Source organism: Mytilus trossulus, chromosome 4 (assembly GCF_036588685.1).
Source record: "Mytilus trossulus isolate FHL-02 chromosome 4, PNRI_Mtr1.1.1.hap1, whole genome shotgun sequence".
In the NCBI taxonomy this organism is placed as follows: domain Eukaryota; kingdom Metazoa; phylum Mollusca; class Bivalvia; order Mytilida; family Mytilidae; genus Mytilus; species Mytilus trossulus.
Genome location: NC_086376.1, coordinates 30,886,338 through 30,910,589, shown reverse-complemented (window position 1 = coordinate 30,910,589; position 24,252 = coordinate 30,886,338). Strand labels below are relative to the sequence as shown.

The 24,252-nt window shown below is 32.0% G+C and overlaps 1 protein-coding gene across 1 annotated transcript; it reads left to right on the top strand.

Moving 5' to 3' along the window:
* Positions 1-9,601: 9,601 nt before the first annotated feature.
* Positions 9,602-11,921, top strand: LOC134716547 (uncharacterized). The gene is made up of 3 exons (XM_063579557.1): positions 9,602-10,128; positions 10,333-11,407; positions 11,805-11,921. The coding sequence occupies exons 1-3, from the start codon at positions 9,602-9,604 to the stop codon at positions 11,919-11,921; spliced, it is 1,719 nt and encodes a 572-aa protein (XP_063435627.1).
* Positions 11,922-24,252: the final 12,331 nt, after the last annotated feature.

Sequence of the window (24,252 nt, the reverse complement as noted above, 5' to 3'; positions counted from 1 at the left end):
AGATCCTTGCTTGAAACCTTAATCTTTTTATTGATATTATGTTTTATTTGAGTGAAATATGAAAAGGAATTTAATTTTTTAAATCATAAAATTTATGAATACGTTATTAGTACCCTAGGTGCCAGCCCACATCTGTTTCTAATTACACCTCTGACATTTGGCACGTGGATAATAAATAAACTGATTGGTCAGTTTTATTGACCATTAGGCAAATCTGTTACGATTGTGATAATAAGGTATAATCTTAAATAAATAATTTACAATTGTTCAGACCTACTGTAAACAGTTACACAAAGGAAATACATATTTATGTTAGAAATGTACTTTTATTGGCACAGTAATTTTGTAAATGGAATAAAGAATATTTTTTAACGAAAAGTTAGAATTTTAAAAAACATATTGACATTATTTTTCAGCATGTTATCCTAATATTATTTTGATACGTTTATTGATCAATTTTGGTTTTAAATGATACCTGGAATAGTACCACTTTGTACCGTTAAAATATATGGCAAAATGGAAGATGTAAAACCGATACATCCTAGCTCTTCAATAAAATTGTTTTCACGGAATATTTTGAAATTTTTAATGGTTAGAAAATAAAAAATTCTCCAACATATGCCTTTAGAATAAAAATTTGATAATAAAAAAATGCGTATGATATTTACATTACAATTGTTTTGTGTACTATTGATTGTTTTAAGACCTTTTCTTTATTTTCTTTCATCTTCAATGTCATATAATTTTACTAAAAAATTGAAAGAAAATCTTAGTTGTTGTCTCTAAATTTTCTATTTAAAAAAAAATTCGCGTGTTTTGTTGGGTAAATATAACTTTTATGTTTATATTTTATTTCCCTAAAATTAAAGGAATTAAAATGAAACGATTTATTGGAAAGTTCCAAATTATAAACAACAATTGTAGATTCTTTTTGAAATATGTGTTTGGCCCTGAAAAGGGCCTTTGTATTTATTTTCTGGTCAAGGTTGTCACCATCACCACGTGAAACCTTCGGAACGTTCTATCTCTGCCTTTTTAGACCAGTGGGCTTTTCTTGAAGCTGGTTCATCATAGTTAGCTGAATGCAACACTGCCATTTCTGTTCGATCATCTTTGTAGATTCATGGCATACTAGTATCAGCCAAACGCAAAACTGTCTATCATCTTTGCTGCTTTTCCTCCTATGCCAATCTATGATAGCGGTTACGCTGTCATTTCTTCAGATTCGTCGCTGCTCTCGTCGACTTCGATGACCGCTTGATATCCTAACAGTTTCCCCTTTATCGTGGCAATTTTCTCTGCCTCTCTCATAGCGTACTCGTAGTACATATTTCTGACACCATCAACCACGGCTATCTTAAGTCGGAGTGGGTACCGGAAACTTCTTCTGTCTTCTGCTTTGGCTTTGTCGTAGCGTACTTGAAGGTCGTCAAGCCTTTGGTTCAGGAGGACAATGTGTTCACAGGAACGCTTGAACTTCTGTTCGGCCATCTCCAATCCCTTTTCTGTACACTCAGGTGTTCTCTTTGCCATGTTGAATGAACTTGTGCTATTCTACGAATGAGGAAACAAAGAAAATATAGGACAATATATAGTAACTCATTTGCATATGCAAATACGATATCAGATAGATATGACATTGATATGTTTGTCTTATTAATTATGTATCGTTATCAACTTTGATGTTAATAGCTTGTTGTTTTATCAATTAATCCCAAAACCACACAGATATATCACTAAAGCAATCAAATGGCAAAAGGAGCCATATGATATGTCAATTTGATAAAAGATAGTTTAAACTTGTAAAATGAAACCTTTTTGCTCGTAAATAGAAGAAAGATTCAGACAAAAATACCCAAAATAATCTGACTCATGTAAAACAAATAAAATAACTTAAATAAAAAATACCTTTCAATATAGAAGTTTTTAATAACTTGAAGAAATAAGCAAATTCATGAAAATCAAGTATTATTCTGGATGCTGAAAAAAAAGTGTTGTCGCTACCTGATTTTTGTAATTTTTATTTTTAATGAGTTTGGGCTTTCCCGCAAGCTCTGTGATCGATTTTCTAAGCAAACATTTAAATAGCTAGGTGTGTATCAAATATCAATCTAATTGAAATTTAGATCTTAAATTTTGAAATGAAATCAGAGTTCTGTATTTTAATTCGATTGATCAAATATAAATTTCAGGAAATGGTTGACCTTTGTCATTCATGCAAAACAGAGTATACCGAGTGCATTTCAATGGCTCAAATGGTAACATACATAACTGAAGTAATTCTGCATTCTACGTTATAAAGTTGCGTCCAATCTTTCTTCTGATTCGGATATCATAAAATTTCTAACTGATCATTTATTCTGTTGAATCGGGGTCCAAAATATATGTATACCATTTTCTTCTAAAATTAATACAACATATAATAATGAGTACTATAAATGCTTCAGACACAGTCATGGCATAATACAATTTAGTTATTTCATAATACAAGGAAAATTACTATATGTACAAATTCTAATTAATTCAAAAATGCTAGAAGAATGATACTTTCGGAGCAAGATATACACATGCAATCCCCTTTTAAACAGTTACATACAATAGAAAATGATATTTGATACATTTTCAAATAAGTGATATTCATCTTCTACAGACTGATTACTAAATAAATGCAAATATTGCATAATCTGACATTTTTGTTGATATATAAAAACCGAATTTAATATTCATGTTTGATTCACGGTTACCGACACTTACTAATCAATGGCTACAATTAACAGGTCTACTGTTATGAAAACTAAGGTGTTGTAAACCAGAAATTCCATATAAATTAGTCTTTTATTTTATATGACCAATGCAGGTGTATACCGGCTCGTGGTAGCGTGGTCGGCTCGACTGCGTAATTTCGAATCCAGGTCGGGCCAAAGCAAAGACTTTGAAATATATGATGTTACTTCTCTGAGCAATCTCACGGGTCGACTCGGGGTCAGAATAATGTGTCCAGCTAGGGCTATATCTCTTTCTGTGGACTCATAGATATCTATGACCCAGCACTAGCCTCAGTGTACTGGTCAAGTACAAAATAGGGTTAATATTCATAGGCAATATTCATTAAAGATTATCAATTTCTCGTCCTGGATATGCATTTAATTTGCCACTGGACGTGTAACAGCCGTTTATCTTCAACATCATGAGTATTTCTTTATACATGTATATAAACATAACCAGTATGAAATCTCAGCATTATGATTTTCGGAATATAAATGTCAGTGCTTTACAATTTACATCATTTTACAATGATTTTGTAAATTACTACAGTTGGAAAGAGCCCGAAGAATATAATGTACAGCGAGGAGTATGCAAATCAATACGCAAAAAGTCCAAATGAAAATTAATACAGTACTCAGTCTCTATTTACATCTTGTAGATTATATTATAAACGACAAGTTCGTTAAATTATCTATTCTGCATGCGTTATTGATGATCATATCAAGATATTTTGCAAAAGTAAAATGGATCAGAAATATAGAATGTACAAATTCGTTTTCAGGAAGTCATTACAGGTATTCCATGAGAGTACCTAAAGTATTTATTTAAGCTATAATTAATTGATTATAAAATAATGCAACAATCAAGATAGCGATGATCGACAGCTGATCAAAGGCGACAGTATCTCAGATGAGATGTAATGATAATCTACATAAACAACATCCAGAGATAAAACTACAAAGGTATCCAGAACATACAGTGATACTACAGAGGCCAGCAGACCATGCAGTGCTTTACATTTTCAAGATATGGTCATTACAGCTTTTACCGAAAGTGATTATACTTCAGTAATATCAATTTCTGCAACGAATAACTAATTAATATACATGATATACATGTAATTTTATGCATTAAGTGCATATTGCAAATTGCATGATACGGCGCAGATGTCGTAAAGATTGATGATAAATCACAGGGGGTACATTTGGATATTATGCATCGTCACTGTTTGAACAACACTGGTCCGCAGCCTCGTTTTCTACAGTCCACAGCGTATATATATCAAACTCTGCATTCGCGTTGTGTAAAACGTTCATGGTCGCCTTTTTATAATAACATTTTTTTCAAAGATTTAGTACACTTATAATATTCAACCTATCATTGTATAAGAGGAAAGTGTATGCATCATACAGTTTTTAGTGTATTGGTATGTTATTGTTTTATCTGTAGTTTTCTGGCAATTTACTAGACATTTCATATTCCTAAATAATAACCAATTAGCCGTATCAAAGACAAATTACAAATTAATTATTCATGAGTGTATATTGCTTTGTATATTGTCATTTAAAATTGAACATCTGCATATGATTGACAGAAAATGATAGGAATGCAATAAAATAAATAGATAAATATGTTTATACAGTAAAATTAAATTCTTATTTCCACTAGAAGACCAACCGATCAGAACATTCAAATTACAAGGTGTAAATTAAGAACTGGGATTAAGAATAACTCGGATGTCAAGAAAAACAACACGAGTTAACACATAAACCGTAATTTTCAGTGATAATTAATCATGTACCACAATCAGCATCACAGTGGGAAGTATTATCTATTAAGTCCCCGACCCCTGCCAGGTTCACATAAACACTATGTTCTGATAGGGATTTCCCCAGCAACAATATTTACAACGAATTGATGGAAATATTTTTAATATACATTTAAATTTTATATTAGTACATTTTAAAAATTCTTATCAGAATAAGGAGATATGGTTAGATTGCTACTGAGAAAACAAATGTACTAAAGTAGTAACTTCGTTGTGTAGCACAATTGTTAATTTCTGTTTTGTTTTGTTTTCATTTTTTTTTTTTTTTTTGCTTGTATGTTAATTTAATTAACGATATTTTTATACATACTTTAAATATATGTAGATGGGGTATGAGTGCCAATGAAACACCTCGCCATCCAAGTCACAATTTGTAAAAGAAAAACCATTAAGGGTAAAAGTTTGGTCTTTAAAACGGAGCTTTGGCTCACACCGAACAGCAAGAAAGTTATAAAGATTCCCATAAATGATTAGTGTAAAACCATTCAAACGTGAAACAAACGATCTAACCTATATAAAAAATAAGAAACGAGAAACTTTTATAACAACATCAACATACAACAACTACGTCACATCGGGTTCCCGACTAAGGACAGGTGCGTGCAATCAAATTCAGCGAATTTAAACGTTTTAATATATACCAACCTTCACCCTAACCAGAAACAATAGTGTAACATCACAACACAGAAAGACAATATATTGCTAATGAATGTAACTATATAATACTAAAGTTATGTTTATTATTTACTGAAGAGAACCTTTCAGTTGAATTATTCTTTTAAGTAAATCTCTTTTGAAGTGATCACATAACAACACTTCAAATAAAAAAAATCAGTATAAGCACCGGATATAGCCTGTCATCATGGTTTTCAACTCTCCTATAGACACGAAACAGAGATTTTATAAGGCCCCGACTCTAGGCTAAAATACTATTATATTAAGCATTATATAACGCGAAAGCTTTTCAGTGTTTCGGAAGCGTCCCTGGCAGCATTACGTTGACCATAAAGTTCTCTAAACACAATCTGATTAAAAGTCAGAATTATTGTAATTCGCTTTTTCGTCGAAGCTCTTATAAGCAAATCAAAATCTAATATCATTACTTTAAAAATCAAATTGAATGAATAAATATACTGCAGATTGTTTTTAATTTTGTGTAAAGTAGATGCATTGCACGAACACACAGTAAACTTATAATATCCAAGCTTTGACTTTTTAAATATGCTGCTTTGCATGCACGCTCGAGGTATATCTTTAAATACGATAATCGTGACTAGCGAGTTCATGGATTTTATTGCCGTAAAAAAATAATTTCAACGATCATACAAAATATCCAAATCATTAGATTTCTAGCATAGCCCGTCGGGAGGGGACGATAAATGGCTGACCCGTGTTAAAAGAGAGCCATATCTCGTGCACGTTAAAGACACCCTTGTAGATTTCGAAAAAGAGTAGGCTAATGCCGCTACAAGGCATGCAGCACTCGCACCCGCAAAGTGGAAAGGGATTAATATAAGCTGCAAAACTTGTTTCCCAATCCACTATAAATAAATATGTTTAAATTAGATTTCTATCAAAAAAATGTATTAAAAAGGTAGGATCAGCTAGGGTTGGAAAATCTCTCATATTAAAAAGCATTTTCATTTTTATCCTTAATTATTAATCTTTAGAATAAAATTTCAATTCATTTTGTAATCAAAGCAACAACAACTATAAGACTCTTTTTGAATAACTTGTGTGGCCCTAAAAAGGGCCTTTCATGCTAAAATTTCAGCTACAGTATTTCTTTAGCCAAGGAGTCGTCTGGTTGCGTTGTATCCTCGTCATCAGCTTTGGTATAACATTCTGCGATACAATTGCTACTATAGATTCATGCCGTATCACCAACACTTTCATCACTGCTCTCGTCTTCAACGATAATCACCTCGTATCCATGCAGCTTTCCTTGTATCTCGGCGACTTTCTGTGCTTCTCTCAGAGCGTATTCATAATACATATTCCTGACGCCATCAACCACGGCTATCTTAAGTCGGAGTGGGTACCGGAAACTTCTTCTGTCTTCTGCTTTGGATTTGTCGTAGCGTACTTGGAGGTCGTCAAGTTTCTGATTGAGGAGGACAATATGTTCACAGGAACGCTTAAACTTTTTCTCAGCCATTTCCAACTCTTCACCAGTATACTCAAAGCTTCTCTTAGACATCTTTACTGTTTTAAATTATGGAGCTGAATGTTGATTATACAAAAAATCGGCATCTATATACGCACTAATTTGAATATGCAAATGAGATAATTTTAAGGATAACGGTGATATATTTGCCTTGTTAATCATGCCTCGTTATCGCATTGTTCTTGAAAACTGCCATGACGCCTCCTGCCAAGTTGTGATTAATTATCGTAGAGGTATGAACAGCACAGGTTATTACGGACTATAGAGAATTTTTAGACAATACAGTATGTGGTATCAGATTTTGGCAGAGAAATTATTGTTTTTTTTTTATTAAGTTAAATAAAAATAAAATATCAAGCCATGAGTATACTAGTCATCGACTAAATTTTAAAATAAATACACGAATGTTTCTGATATCTGAGATGTTTTGGTATTTGTCTCCAACTGTCTTTTTTTTTTGTGTTTTATAACATTAAAACATACGTTATTTGATAATTGCGAAACAAGTTTGACAAATTTCTTGTAAAGTTTTTTTACTTATTGTCTAACTTTTTACTCTCATTGTTTTAGCATAATTTGCATTAAAAAAATATCTAAAACAACAATCTGTTGTATTGTCGTTGCATTGACTAAATTAATGCCTTTGCAACAACTTCTCGAATTCTCTATAAATGAGTTTTTTTTGAGTGCACGCCAAACGAAAGGCTGCTGACGATCTTATACATAGACCATCAAAAATATTTCGTGCTGGATTGAAATACATGTATATATTAAGAAGGATGTTGGTGAAGATTCTTTGCATTCTAATAATTTACAGTCTGTATAATAGGCTGTGTATAGAGTAAGAAGAAAATCTCAACCAAATTTGCTGAGAGATGTTGCTCACAATATTTTTAAAGGTCATCCCTTACAGACCTCAAAATCCAAAAAACATCTCTGCCAGGTCAAACCTGTCGGTCCCAAACCTAGATAAGAGAGGAGCGAAGTCTTAAACACCAACTTTTACAAAAGCGAAAATGTCCTATGTAAAAAGCGCAAATGTCTTTTTTTCAAAAAGCGCAAATGTCCTATGATTTGAAGCGCAAGTGTTAAAAAATAATCGCAAATATCCTATGAAAAAAAACGCAAACGTCCCACGCCGACCAAAGCATACCCGGGCTCTGTGTTCATCATATCGGAATACCCAGGTGATTTTTCATGAACCGCAAGTTAATTTTACATGTATGGCTGTAAAAACAATTCGTCAAAAAATACAATCAGGTTATCAAAAGGTTTGAGCATCACGTGATTAGAAAGAAAATGAAGTGTTGTTACTCTCTCAACAAAAATATGGATTTCGGTTAGAGATACAGGAGATTTTGGAGTAAGATTTCAACAACTGTAAATATTATACTTTTTGAACTTATTGTCTAAATTTCGGAGATCTTGAACCCATATTAGAAGTTTTTGATAACAACGAAACTATTATTTTCACTGAGACCTGTCCTGTATACCCTGGGGGATAAACAGTGTATATATTGAAAACTGTTCATTAAACATTGAATGAAAGTGGACTTTGGACTATAGTAAAATCAGCTGTTTTATAGTAAATTTGACCTATTCACCTATAAGGACAACCAATCATATCAAAAAGAATGTCGATGAGCGATACGTCGAGGTTGATTAAAGAGAGCCGAAGAATAGTTGACGCTTCCAATGATGTAAATCTGAACTCCGGCACATTGCTTAACATGATTTTGGAAATAGTTACGGGTATCGACTCTACAATGAGACGAATGGAAACAAGTATGGAGAAGCGCCTTGATGATTTGAAACAAGATTTCTTAACGGTGTCAGCTAGGGTTAGAACATTAGAAAACCAGGCGAGCGATTTCAACAAAAAGCTGTCAGACTGCGAGACTAGCTGCCAAGGTGTTAGCAATCTTTTCGATCAGGTATCTGGACAAGTAAAAACTAACATACGTAATATAAACAATCATGATACGAGAATTAAGAAACTTGAAGACAACACCATCGTCCGACCGGGTGTTCCATCAGTCATCAATTCAAAGGAAATTGAGTCCTTAAAGTCAGCCATTCTTGACTTGCAATGCAGGTCAATGAAAAACAATCTGATCTTTACGGGATTGCATAGAGTTCCGGGTGAAGATACGGAAGAGCTTTTGCGATCATTTCTATACGATGAGCTGAGGATCGACTACAGGATCGAATTCGGCAATGTCCATCGATTCCGAACAAAGGGGGACAACAGAAGAGCACCGATAGTTGCAAGATTCCTATATCACCGTGATCTTGAATATGTTTTAGCAAATGCTACCAGACTAAAAGGTAGACCATACGGAATACGGGAGCAATTTCCTCATGAAATTGAACAAAAGCGGAAGGAACTGTATCCGGTATTAAAACAGGCCAAACAGCAAAATAGACAAGCCTCTCTTGTGCGTGATAGGCTATACATAGACAACCAGCTCTACATTCCTAACACGGTACTAGAGGACACTAGAACGGAGCATACTGGCTCTTCATCAACAAACCATGACACGAGCCCAAAAGGTTCTTATTCTAGTGATACCCCTCCTAGCAAAAGACAGCGACAGGGACCGTCTCCTGGCCCACCGCACACAGATGATTCACCAAATTCTGGCAGATAGGGGAATGGTGCAAGAGGACAACCTCAAAGGAAATCGAAAAATTATAAAACTGTGAATAAGAAATATACAATTAACAATGATAGTTTAAATATTTGTTTCTTAAATGTTTGTGGACTTAAGAAAAGACTATTGTCTCCCGATTTCATTGACATTTTGCTTGAACATGATATCTGTATTTTTGTTGAAACGATGTTAACTGATTTAGATAATTTAAACTTACCAGACGATTATATTTATGTCACAAAAAATAGAAAAAAATTTAAAAAAGCATCAGGTGGAATAGTTGTTATTTATAGAAAGAGTTTAGAAAAAGAGTTGAATTTCTATAATACTGAGAGTCAATTTGTTTTATGGTTTAAACTTTCGAAATCAATTTTGTCACTTAATTCAGATGTAATTTTTGGTTGTGTTTATGTACCACCTGAAAACTCTAAGTATTCTACTATAGAAGCTTTTGAAGAATTGGAAAATGAATTGAATATCCTTACAAACACTGAAAATTTTTATATTGCCCTAGTTGGCGATTTTAACTCAAAAACTGGGTCTTTACCCGATTATATTATACCTGATGAGTCAGTTGTTAGTATGTTTGATTTAGATTGTGATGCTGATATATTAGATTATTTGTATGATTATGAGAATCTGACTCGAAACAAAATCACCTTACAAAGAGTGTCTCAGTGTACATGTAGACCTAATAAGTATGGTCATAGACTGTTAGAGTTGTGCAGAAAAAATAATTTATATATTGCAAATTCAAGAGTTGGATCAGATAAAGATATTGGGGAGAAAACATGTAACGATTCAAGTGTTGTTGATTATTTAATTATTTCATCAATGCTCTTCCCTTTGATTTTTTATTTTGAAATTGCTGACTTTATACCGTTATATTCTGATTGTCATTCTTTTATAAATTTTAGACTTCAGGCCACATTTAGTAAATCAGATTCAATTGTTATCAACAATAGAAATGATAAAACTTTTGTCAGGTGGAAAAGTGAACAGAAATCTGAATACGTTGATCGAATTCACAATGATCCCAAAGGTATTTTGACCACTGTTATGAATAAACTGGACAAATTGTCCGTAAATAATGATGCAACTCAAAATGATATAAACAATATAGTTTTAGATATCAGCAAAAATTTTAAAGATGCGGCAGCAGAAACGTTTGGGAAAGTAAATAAACATAAACATTTTTACAAACATGAAAATTCAAAACCTTGGTTTAATAGAAAATGCTCGATGAGTAGAAAAAAATTTCATAAAGCTCGAAAGAGATATAGTTTTTTGAAAAATGCTGAAAACAGAAGTAAAATGAGACAAGCTAGTAAAGAACATAAAATAACATTAAATAAATCTTTTGCAAACTATCAACAGAGAGCTGCTGATGAGTTGCGTAACATCTCTAAAAAGGATACAAAAGCTCTATGGAAAATCCTTAATAATCTAAATGATAGTAAAAAAAAAGATAACAATGACGATATTTCTCTAAAAGCATTGTATGATCATTTTAAAATATTAAATGAAACTGTTGAGACAGAAAATGATTTCGAACAAGATTTGGAATTTGATACTCTACCAGACGATGTTGAGTTATTTTTAAACTGCCCAGTAACAGAAGATGAAATTAAAAAAGTTGTTTCAAACTTAAAAAATGACAAAGCTTCAGGTAGTGATGAAATTTTAAATGAGTATATAAAGAATACAATTGACGATTTAATGCCAATTTACGTTAAGCTATTCAATTTGATTTTAGATACTGGAATTGTTCCAGACAGTTGGTCTAATGGAATCATGATTACTATATTTAAAAATAAAGGATCAAGATCTGATCCCGAAATGTACAGAGGAATCACTTTGAATTCATGCTTTAGTAAAACTTTTTCTGCCATGTTGAATTACAGGTTAAATAATTATGCAGATCACGTAGACCTGATTTCAAAGGCACAAGCAGGTTTTCGTAGAGGATTCTCTACTGTTGACAATATATTTGTATTGTATTCTTTAATTACTATATATTTTTCATTTGGTAAGAAGCTATTTTGCACTTTTATAGACTTTAAAAGCGCTTTTGACACTGTATGGAGGTCAGGATTGTGGCAAAAAATGCAAAAATCAAACATTAAAGGTAAATTATTTAATGTGATCTATAATATGTATCAAAATATAAAAACATGTGTCAAGAAAGGAAATGAATTTTCCGAATTTTTTATATCTCATACAGGAGTAAAACAAGGTGAAAATCTATCACCTTTTTTATTTTCTTTGTTTCTAAATGATTTAGAAAGTTATTTTGTGGAAAATAATATAGAAAGTCTAAATAATATTTCAAAGCTGTGCTTGGAATCATTAGAAATGTATGTTAAATTGTTTATTATACTGTACGCAGATGATACTGCGCTATTGTCTGAAAGTGCAGAAGGATTACAAAAAACCCTTGTATGTTTTGAAGAATATTGTAAAAAATGGAAGCTTAAGATTAACACAAGCAAAACCAAAGCAGTGATTTTTAGTAAAAGGAAAGTAAAAAGAAATCAGAATTTTATGATATATGGTGAAAAAATTGAAATAGTTGATTCCTACTGCTACCTTGGTGTACTTTTCAATTACAACGGTAGCTTTTGTACAGCACGAAAAAAACTTCTTGTTCAAGCACAGAAGTCTTTGTATGCTCTATACCGAAAAATAAAAAATATATGTATTCCCGTCGATTTGCAGCTAAAACTTTTTGACTCATTGGTTAGTCCTGTTTTATTATATGCTTCAGAGGTATGGGGATTTGAAAATAAAGAAAGCATTGAGAAAATACACCTTCAATTTTGCAAAAACATTTTGAAATTAAGAAGCAGTACACCAAATTATATGGTGTATGGGGAATTCGGAAGATTCCCTTTGGAAACTATTATTAAACGTAAAATGGTGTTGTTTTGGAATAACTTGGTATCGGAAAATAACAAGTTATCTTCCATTATGTATAAATTAATGCTCAAATTACATTTTCAAAACCCCACAAAATTTAAATGGATTACGTACGTTAAATCCATATTTGATGAAAATGGAATTAGTTTTATTTGGCAAAATTAACTTCCATTGGATAAACTGGGATTAAAGAACATTATTTCACAAAAACTGAATGATCAATTCATCCAACATTGGTTTTCACAAATGAATAACTCTTCAAGAGGTGCATTTTATTCATTTTATAAAGAGGAATTTCGTTTGGAAACCTATTTGATAAAGTTGAAGCTGTGTGACAGGATTTATATGGCAAAACTCAGATGTTCAAATTTAAAAATTCCTGTAGAAACGGGAAGATGGTCCGGAATTCCAAAAATTGCACGAATTTGTCATCTTTGTGGAAATGGAATAGGGGATGAATTTCATTATCTTTTTAAATGTCAAAAACAGGAAATAAAACTGCTTAGAAATAAATATATTCCACAATATTATACTGCAAATCCAACGGAGTACAAATTGAAACAGCTTTTAACATTTTGTCATGTAGAACTTTACAAAAACTTAGCAATATTTTTAAAAATTCTTACACGATACTTGTGATTTATGTTGGTTTTTAGTTGAAAGTTATGGTAGTTTGTAAATTGACATTTGCTATATTCTCTCATGTATGTAGCATTATTATGTTTAGTGTGAATGTATTGAGTATAAACATGTGTATACGTGTATATATGAGGTCCTCTTGTACACCTATGTGTCTGAGGTTTATTAATAAAGTATATTGTCTATTGTCTAAAAGTAATTATTTGAGAGATAATGAATTAATTATAAAACAATGCAACAATCAAGAAAACATCGACAGCTGATCAAAGGCGGTAGTATATTAGATGCAACGTAATCTACATAAACAACATCTCAAGATAAAACTACAAAGATATCCTGAACATGCAGTGATTAGACTACAAAAGCTGGCAGGACGTGCAGTGATACTATACAGAGGCTAGCAGAACACACAGTGCTTGACAATTATATATGTATGGTCATTACAGCTTTTACCGAACGTGATTTACTGTAATATCAATTTCTGCAGCGAATTACTAATCAACATTTACATATATAATTAACATAATTTTATGCATTCAGTGTATCCTTCGAATTGTATGATACGGCGCAGATGTCATACAAGAACAGTGATTAATGTGCATGGGTACTTTGTGATAGTATACTTCAGCACTGTTTTGACCAGCATGAGTCTGCGGTCTCTTATTCTACAGAGGGCAATATAAGTATTTAGTCATAGTGTATTAGTATGTTATTTTTGTATCTGTAGTTTTATAGTTTTCTAACAATTTACTGGACATGTAATATTTCTAAATAATAACCAATAAGCCTTATCAAAGACAATTTACAAATTAATTATTCATGAGTGTATATTGTTTTGTATATTGTCACCCGAAATTGACCATCAGGAATTATGAATAGATAAAAATGTATTCCCACTAGAAGACCAACAAATCAGTATATATATATACAAGCATGAAAGTAAATATTACTTAACGCCAGGCTCTAAAGTTACGCAATGTAAATAAAAGATAGCTCAAATGTCCACGAAAAACAACACGAGTTAACACATATAACGTAATTTTCAGTGATAATTAACCATGTACCACAATCAGCATCAAATCTAGGATGATCACAGTGGGGATTATTATCTAATAAGTTCCCGACCTTTGCCATGTACACATAAACACTTTGTTCTAATAGGGATTTCCTTATCAATAATATTTCTAAAAATACAACGAAATATTAGAAATATTCAAAATGGAAATGTAATATAATTGATTGAATAGATGTGGTAGAATGCTAATTTTGTGTGCAGTGAGTAATCAACTGCGGTTCAAACTAAACAAACCAGTCATGCAGTATAAGCAAATATATATCTTGTCATCCTGACTTACATTGCTCTTCTATTTAGACACGAAAAAGATACTAGGGCCCAACCCTAGACTTAAATACTGAATACTACTATATGTACATGAATAATAAACATTTCGTTACTCTCAAATATTTTTTCTAAAGCACAGCCATCATTACTTTGACCCGATGCTAAAGTTCTGTATGAATTACAAAATGATCAAAATTCAGGGCTGATATATATTTGCAACAATCTAAATAAAATATTGATCTCTAGTTATACTACATACACAAATCAGAGATCAATATTTTAATTAGATTGGATATGCAAAAAAATACTTTAAAGTGTTGTGCAAAGTAGTTGAATTGTACGTACACATTGTACAATTATACAACCAGAGATTGGAATATTTAGATATACCCCTTTGCTAACTTGCATGCACACTTGCAGTAACTTTGAAAATATTTAACATGACCAGCAAGTCCATGAATTATCTAGTCATAAAATTATCTTTTTTTATAGGAGATCATACAAATCACAGGCACTTGTCTCAGAAATTGTTTTTCTATATACCTTAATCAGAGACATATATATATATATATGTCTCTGCCTTAATATATAAAGGTATATAGGGGGGGGGGGGAATCTGAGACGAGTGCCTGTGATACAAAGGTATAAAATATCCAAAATTTCTGTGTCAATATTGAGATATTTTTTTCCATTAAAGATTAACGTAAAGATAAAAAAAAAAAAAAAAAAAAAAAAAAGGAGATGTGGTATGATTGTCAAAGAGACAACTAAAATGCACAGAAATTAACAACTAAAGGTTACCGTACGGCCTTTAACACAGAAAAAAAGCCAAAATACCGCATAATCAGCTTCAAATGACAATCATATAAATATTAAATAATTCAAACTAGTAAACTAACGGTATTTAAACGCTATATAGTGTTCGGGAATATTAAAAGACATATAGGAGTTTTAACAAAAATTGAAATAAAATCGCACGCACTTTCATATTCAAATGCCATTATTAAATGAGTATTGATACACATGAAAAACATTTAGTCTATTGAAATTAAAAAAAACAACAGACATGGCTATTTTCAAAGTAAAACTATTTAAATGAAATCCTTTTTTTTTTATTCAGATAGTTTGAAACACTATTCAAACTCCATATATAAGTAGGATCTCTCAGTAATATGAGAAAGAAAATACAAAAAGTTTAACATTTTATCCTAAATTGTTTATCTTTCGAATAAAAATTCAATTGAATATGCAATGCAACAACAATTATTAAACTCTTTTCGAATAATTTGTGTGGCCCTAAAAAGGGCCTTTTATGCTAAAATTTTAGCTGCACAGAGTATTTCTTGAGCCAATGAGTCGTCTGGTTGCATTGTAACCTCGTCACCAGCTTTGGCATACCATTCTATGATACAAATGCTATAGGTTCATGCCGTAGCACCGACACTTTCATCGCCGCTCTCGTCGTCAACGATAACCACTTGGTATCCATGCAGCTTCCCTTGTATCTCAGCGACTTTTTGTGCTTCTCTCAGAGCGTACTCATAATACATATTCCTGACGCCATAAACCACGGCTATCTTAAGTCGGAGTGGGTACCGGAAACTTCTTCTGTCTTCTGCTTTGGATTTGTCGTATCGTACTTGGAGGTCGTCAAGTCTCTGATTCAGGAGAACAATATGTTCACAGGAACGCTTGAACTTTTTCTCAGCAATCTCCAACTCTTCCCCTGTATATTCAAAGCTTCTCTTAGACATCTTTACTGTTTTCAAGTATGGAACTGAATGGTTAGCCATACCAAAAATTGTCATACTTATAAGCACTAATTTGAATATGCAAATGAGATAAATATCAAGATAACGGTGATATGTTTGCCTTGTTAATCATGCCTCGTTATCACATTGTTCTTGAAAACTGCCATGACGCCTCCTGCCAAGTTGCGATTAATTATCGTAGAGGTATGAACAGCACAGATTCGTATGGACTATAGAGAATACAGATAATGCAGATGATTTTGATTTAGGCACAGAAATTAATATATTGTATGTCAATACAATTAATGAAAATATTAAGCCATTAGTCCACTAGTTTGCAAACTTTGAAAATACATGAATATGTTTGTTTAATGATGGATTATGGGGTTTTTCCTTTTTTAGCTCACCTGGCCTAAAAGGCCATGTGAGCTTTTCTCATCAGTTGGCGTCCGTCGTCGTCGTCGTCGTCGACGTCGTCGTCGTCGTCGTCGACGTCGTCGTCGTCGTCGTCGTCGTCTGTCGTCGTTAACAATTTTTCAAACATCTTCTCCTCTGAAACTACTGAATGGATTTGGATGAAACTTAGCATGATTGTTCCTTAGAGTATCCTGCACAAAGTGTGTGCTTCGATTTTTGATCCGTCAAAAAACATGGCCGCCGTTACTTAAAATAGAACATAGGGGTCAAATGCAGTTTTTGGCTTATATCTCAAAATCAAAAGCATTTAGAGCAAATCTGATATGGGGTAGCTGAAGATCTATCAGCCCTGAAATTTTCAGATGAATCAAACAAACCATTGTTGGGTTTCTGCCACTTAATTGGTAATTTTAAGGAAATTTTGCAGTTTTTGGTCATTATCTTGAATATTATTATAGATAAAGGTAAACTGTAAACAGCAAAAATGATCAGCAAAGTAAGATCTACAAATAAGTTAAAACGACCAAAATTGTCAATTGACCCCTTAAGGGGTTATTGTCCTTTAATGACAATTTTTCACAATTTGTTCATCATATTTGCTAACTTTAAAAAATCTTCTCCTCTGAAACTGCTAGATGGATTTGGATGAAACTTAGCATGATTGTTCCTTAGATTATCCTGCACAAAGTGTGTGCTTTGATTTTTGATCCGTCAAAAAACATGGCCGCTGTTACTTAAAATAGAACATAGGGGTCAAATGCAGTTTTTGGCTTATATCTCAAAAATGAAAGCATTTAGAGCAAATCTGAAAGGGGTAAAAATGTTCATTAGGTCAAGATCTATCAGCCCTGAAATTTTCAGATGAATCAAACAAATCATTTTTGGGTTGCTGCCACTTAATTGGTAATTTTAAGGAAATTTTGCAGTTTTTGGTCATTATCTTGAATATTATTATAGATAAAGATAAACTGTAAACAGCAAAAATGATCAGCAAAGTAAGATCTACAAATAAGTTAATATGACCAAAATTGTCAACTGATCCCTTAAGGGGTTATTGTCCTTTAATGACAATTTTTCACAATTTGTTCATCATATTTGCTAACTTTAAAAAATCTACTCCTCTGAAACTACTGGATTGATATAGATGAAACTTAGCATGATTGTTCTTTAGATTATTCAGCATAAAGTGTGTGCTTCGATTTTTGATCCGTCAAAAAACATGGCTGCCGTTACTTAAAATAGAACATAGGGGTAAAATGCATTTTATGGCTTATATCTCAAAAGTGAAAGCATTTAGAGCAAATCTGAGAGGGTTAAAAATGTTCATTAGGTCAATATCTATCAGCCCTGCAATTTTCAGATGAATCAAACAACCCATTGTTGGGTTGCTGCCACTTATTTGGAATTTTAAGGAAATTTTGCAGTTTTTGGTCATTATCTTGAATATTATTATAGATAAAGGTAAACTGTAAACAGCAAAAATGATCAGCAAAGTAAGATCTACAAATAAGTTAAAATGACCAAAATTGTCAATTGACCCCTTAAGGGGTTATTGTCCTTTAATGACAATTTTTCACAATTTGTTCATCATATTTGCTAACTTTAAAAAATCTTCTTCTCTGAAACTGCTAGATGGATTTGGATGAAACTTAGCATGATTGTTCCTTAGATTATCCTGCACAAAGTGTGTGCTTTGATTTTTGATCCGTCAAAAAACATGGCCGCTGTTACTTAAAATAGAACATAGGGGTCAAATGCAGTTTTTGGCTTATATCTCAAAAATGAAAGCATTTAGAGCAAATCTGAAATGGGGTAAAAATGTTCATTAGGTCAAGATCTATCAGCCCTGAAATTTTCAGATGAATCAAACAAATCATTTTTGGGTTAATGCCACTTAATTGGTAATTTTAAGGAAATTTTGCAGTTTTTGGTCATTATCTTGAATATTATTATAGATAAAGATAAACTGTAAACAGCAAAAATGATCAGCAAATTAAGATCTACAAATAAGTTAATATGACCAAAATTGTCAACTGATCCCTTAAGGGGTTATTGTCCTTTAATGACAATTTTTCACAATTTGTTCATCATATTTGCTAACTTTAAAAAATCTACTCCTCTGAAACTACTGGATTGATATAGATGAAACTTAGCATGATTGTTCTTTAGATTATTCAGCATAAAGTGTGTGCTTCGATTTTTGATCCGTCAAAAAACATGGCTGCCGTTACTTAAAATAGAACATAGGGGTAAAATGCAGTTTTTGGCTTATATCTCAAAAGTGAAAGCATTTAGAGCAAATCTGAGAGGGTTAAAAATGTTCATTAGGTCAATATCTATCAGCCCTGAAATTTTCAGATGAATCAAACAACCCATTGTTGGGTTGCTGCCACTTATTTGGAATTTTAAGGAAATTTTGCAGTTTTTGGTCATTATCTTGAATATTATTATAGATACAGATAAACTGTTAATAGCAAAAATGTTAAGCAAAGTAAGATCTACAAATAAGTCAATTTGACCAAAATTGTCAATTGACCTCTTAAGGAGTTATTGCTCTTTAAAGACTTTTTTCACAATTTGTTCATCATGTTGACTTACTTTAAAAAATCTTCTCCTTTGAAACTGCTGTATCAATTTCAGCCAAACTTAGGCTAAATGAGTTTCAGAGTATCTAGTATAAATTTTATATTTCATTTCCTTGTATGTCAAGAAACATAGCTCCTATGGCTAAAATAGAACATAGGAGAAAATGATTTTTTTTTGCTTTTGAAGAAAATAGGACGATTCAAAGACTATTTAAATAAATTGAAAAGCCAAAATAATCATTGATGAGAGGTTAAACCAAAAAAATTCAGGTGAGCGATTCAGGCTCTTGAGAGCCTCTTGTTTAAGATTAAAAACTGGTGGAAATTTAAACATACGTTATTTGATAAATGCGAAAACAAGTCGAGTTAGACAAACTTGTAGTTAAGTTTTATTTTTTAACTTTTCACACTTATTTTTTAGTCTATTAAATTTGCATTAAAAAATCTAAAACTATAATCGTGTATTGCTCTTGCACTGATTAAACTATTGTCTTTGCAATAATTTTTCGAGATAAATTACTTTTATGTTAATTCGGATGTTCTTCATTGTAAAATTTGGAGAACAATGAAATTTGTGAATATTTTCGAAAACAATAGAATAGAATATTTTATGTATATTCCTATCATGCATAATTATGAATATTACTTTTGTTTCCTACTATAAATTTCAGAATGAACTATGCCGTACGTTTATTATTTCAGTTGTAAAGGTGCATGCCCATGACATGATATTTGTTTTGGGAAAATAATTATTTAAATCATTTCTCGCATTTCTTTAATTGATTAGCTCCATGGGTGCATTACCCGGCATCCGTGTACATCAAATCGGAATACCGGGTTGATTCTTTATGAATAATAAGTTGATTTTCTTTATCATATTTTACTCAGGCCAAATAACTTTTATTACAATTTAACCCTGTTATCAAATAAAAAATGTTACAATGTTTATTGGCTTAAATTAAAATTAATATACATTAATTTATATCAAATAAACCCTTACCTTGGATTTAATTCAAAGCAACCTGAATATACATTTCAGCAACGATTGATATAAATTAGCATGAATATGTTTTCTTGTATATCATTAACGTGGTTTTATATCTCTTCGATTAGACAATGCAATATATGATATACCTGAAACCAGAGCTCTTAAAACTGACATGCTGTATATTGTCACAAGTTTGCATATATATAAATTATCTTACAATTTAGATAATTTTAATTGTCTGTCTGGGAATATTTCTTGCTGTACGAACAATATCAAGAAAATGTATTGGATTCTATTTATTGGTCCTCTTTAGAATATAGCAATTTTTAATGCGTCTGTTTATTTATTTTAGATTTATCAGTTTAAAAAAAAGTTATATGTACAACCAAGAAGGTTAACCAAGGAGGTCATATAACTACCTTGGTAAAACTTTAATTTTGCTTTATAATCCTTGTTTTAATATATATATTTACTGAACACAATACCATATATGTATATATAATTTGTTTGGTCTGAGCACGGAAGTTTTATGTTGACGGGAACAAGTATTATACAATTTTTTGACGGAAACTACAACCAAACATGAAAGTATTGTATATTGTTCCTGGCAATATAATAAAGTTTGATGTACAAACCTTCTTCCACTTTTAATCGATATGTTCAGGATTTGAACGAGTGATAAGACATTAGGATTACAATTTGGTGCGATTTCTCTCCAGGGATTATCACCTTGGCGTGAAACTTTCAAGCCTCGTTATGCCATTGTTTATGCACGTGTCGTGCCACTCATTAAATATTTCGCAATATTCTGACATATGGCATGTGCACTTAAAACTAATGCATGATCTATTGGTCCCATCATGTACGATGAGAGTTAATTGATTTCTAACTATATGAAAAATAATATCCTCTGTACCATTAATAAAGATAAAAATTAAATAATATTTAGTTTGATGATTTTTCTCCATTTATGTTTGGTACGTACTTATAAAAATGGAAAACGCATGGTAACTGAAACCAGATGCTCCGCAGGGCGTAGCTTTATACGACCGCAGAGGTTGAACCCTGAACGGTTGGGGCAAGTATGGACACAACTTTCAAGCTGGATTCAGCTCTAAATTTGGATTGTGATTAAATAGTTGACACAGCATAGGTTTCTGACACAGAATGAATGTGTTCTAATGAACTTAAAAATTTTGTTTTCTCTTAGAGCAATTCACTATGCTGTTGAATATTAATCCTCTCAAAAAAATGTTTGAAGAAATTTTCTTTTTTATTTATGAAATTTCAAATGAGAAAAATTGAACCCAATTTTTTAATCACATCCCCCTTTCCCTTATTCCAAAACGAATCTCAATTAAAATATTCTAATGGAGTTTGCAACAATAACTACTCATTTAAATACATCATAAATATTAAGATGTAAAAAAACTGCCTGTTATCACTGAATGGTAAAGATTATTTAAATTTATTAGTTGGTAGTAAAAAGTGAATATACATTGTATATTGTATATAACACAGATTTAAGTTGATTCTGGACAAAGAAAGATAACTCCAATTAAAAAAAAATCTTGCAATAAGATATTTCTTGCTTACTATTCTGGACAAACAAAGATAACTCTAATTAAAAAAAAATTTGCTATTTCACAATATTGTGAAATTAGATATTTCTTGCCATTGCACAATACTGTGCAATTGAAAAGACTTGCTATTGCACAATACTTAATATAATAATTTTAGATCCTGATTTGGACCAACTTGAAAACTGGGCCCATAATCAAAAATCTAAGTACATGTTTAGATTCAGCATATCAAAGAGGCCCAAGAATTTAATTTTTGTTAAAATCAAACTTAGTTTCATTTTGGACCCATTTGGACCTTAATGTAGGCCAATTTGAAAACGGGACCAAAAATGAAGAATCTACATACACAGTTAGATTTTGCATATCAAAGAACCCCATTTATTCAATTTTTGATGAAATCAAATAAAGTTTAATTTTGGACCCAGATTTGGACCAACTTGAAAACTGGGCCAATAATAAAAAATCTAAGTACATTTTTAGATTCAACATATCAAAGAACCCAACCGATTCATGTTTTGTCAAAATCAAACTAAGTTTAATTTTGGACCCTTTGGACCTTAATGTAGACCAATTTGAAAACATGACCAAAAGTTAAGAATCTACATACACAGTTAGATTCGGCATATCAAAGAACCCCAATTATTCAATTTTGATGAAATCAAACAAAGTTTAATTTTGGACCCTTTGGGCCCCTTTTTCCTAAACTGTTGGGACCAACACTCCCAAAATCAATACCAACCTTCCTTTTATGGTCATGAACCTTGTGTTTAAATTTCATAGATTTCTATTTACTTATACTAACGTTATTGTTCGAAAACCAAGAAAAATGCTTATTTGGGTCCCTTTTTGGCCCCTAATTCCTAAACTGTTGGGACCTAAACTGCCAAAATCAATACCAACCTTCCTTTTGTGGTCATAAACATTGTGTTTAAATTTCATTGATTTCTATTTACTTAAACTAAAGTTATTGTGCGAAAACCAAGAATAATGCCTATTTGGGCCCTTTTTTTGGCCCCTAATTCCTAAACTGTTAAAACCAAAACTCCCAAAATCAATCCCAACCTTTCTTTTGTGGTCATAAACCTTGTGTCAAAATTTCATAGATTTCTATTAACTTAAACTAAAGTTATAGTGCGAAAACCAAGAAAATGCTTATTTGGGCCCTTTTTGGCCCCTAATTCCTAAAATGTTGGGACCAAAACTCCCAAAATCAATACCAACCTTCCTTTTATGGTCATTAACCTTGTGTTAAAATTTCATAGATTTATATTCACTTTTACTAAAGTTAGAGTGCGAAAACTAAAAGTATTCGGACGACGACGACGACGACGACGACGACGACGACAACGACAACGACGACGCAGACGACGACGCCAACGTGATAGCAATATACGACGAATTTTTTTTCAAAATTTGCGGTCGTATAAAAACTGCACACACACCATGATAAAAATGAAATCAAGATAGAAGTATATACGTCTCAATCACAGTCAAACATTGGTACAATCTAATTAAAATATAGATCACTGATTTCGTTATCCGATTAGACGAATTAATATAGAGTTGAATCTTTATCAGAATGAAATAATAGTTTTCGTGTTTCACTAATACTATGAACATAAATATACTATAACTCGTATTTGCTATTTACTATCAATTCAAATATAAAAAAAGAAGATGTGGTATGATTGCCAATGAGACTAATGTTTACAAGAGACAATAGAGGTCACCGTAAGGCCTTCAATAATGAGCAGAGCACATACCGCATAGTCAGCTATAAAAGGCCCCGATATGACAATGTAAATCAATTCAAACGAGAAAACTATATATAACGGCCTTATTTATATAAAAAAAACGAGCAAAAAAACAAATATGTAACACATTTATAGACAAACGACAACCACTGAATTACAGGCTCCTGACTCCTGACAGTCACATATATTTACATAATGTGGTGTGGATAAACATGTTAGCGGGATTCCAACCCTCCCCTAACCTGGGATAGTGGTATAACACTACAACATAAGAGCGAACTATAAACATCAGTTGAAAAAGACTTAACTCGTCAGACTGTACAAAATACAAGTGGACGTGGCCGAGTTAAATATCCCGACAACAACAAAAAAACACTAGGGACAGATCTAAATTAGTACTTGCAGTTATCTGACAGCTAGTTTACTACCCACAGCGATCAGTGATAATATCTCGGACTATTAATATTAGTCCCAGAAATAAATACGATAAATAAAAAAAAAATGTAAATCTTGGAAAACGGGGGTAGGCTTTTATGAAAAAAAATGTCTTGTCAGGTATATTTCACCTCTCTTTTAATTGCTGGCTTCTATTTTTCTGTCGGCAATAATTGCATCTTGTCTGCACTTCTTTGTTAGTATCTTTTGTATGGCAATAAATCCTGTTTTGTAGGTTTTTTTTGTTGTTTTTAAATGCAGAAAAAAACTTGAACTGTTTGCCATATAATTCATTACATTTTTATGAAATAAAAATGCTTTATGTTTAGCACATTTCTAAAATGTCTTTATCAGTAGAAATAGAGACGGTACCGTAGGCCTATATAATACAATTGAGACACATATAGTGATCAAATATGTCTCT

What these genes read in the sequence shown, in the direction of transcription:
- LOC134716547 (XM_063579557.1), top strand. Translation starts at nt 9,602, where the DNA reads ATGTTAACTGATTTAGATAATTTAAACTTACCAGACGATTATATTTAT. An exon ending in AATAAGTATGGTCATAGACT is followed by an intron (nt 10,129 to 10,332) that starts GTTAGAGTTGTG and finishes TATAAATTTTAG; the next exon opens with ACTTCAGGCCACATTTAGTA. An exon ending in CTACTGTTGACAATATATTT is followed by an intron (nt 11,408 to 11,804) that starts GTATTGTATTCT and finishes TACTGTACGCAG; the next exon opens with ATGATACTGCGCTATTGTCT.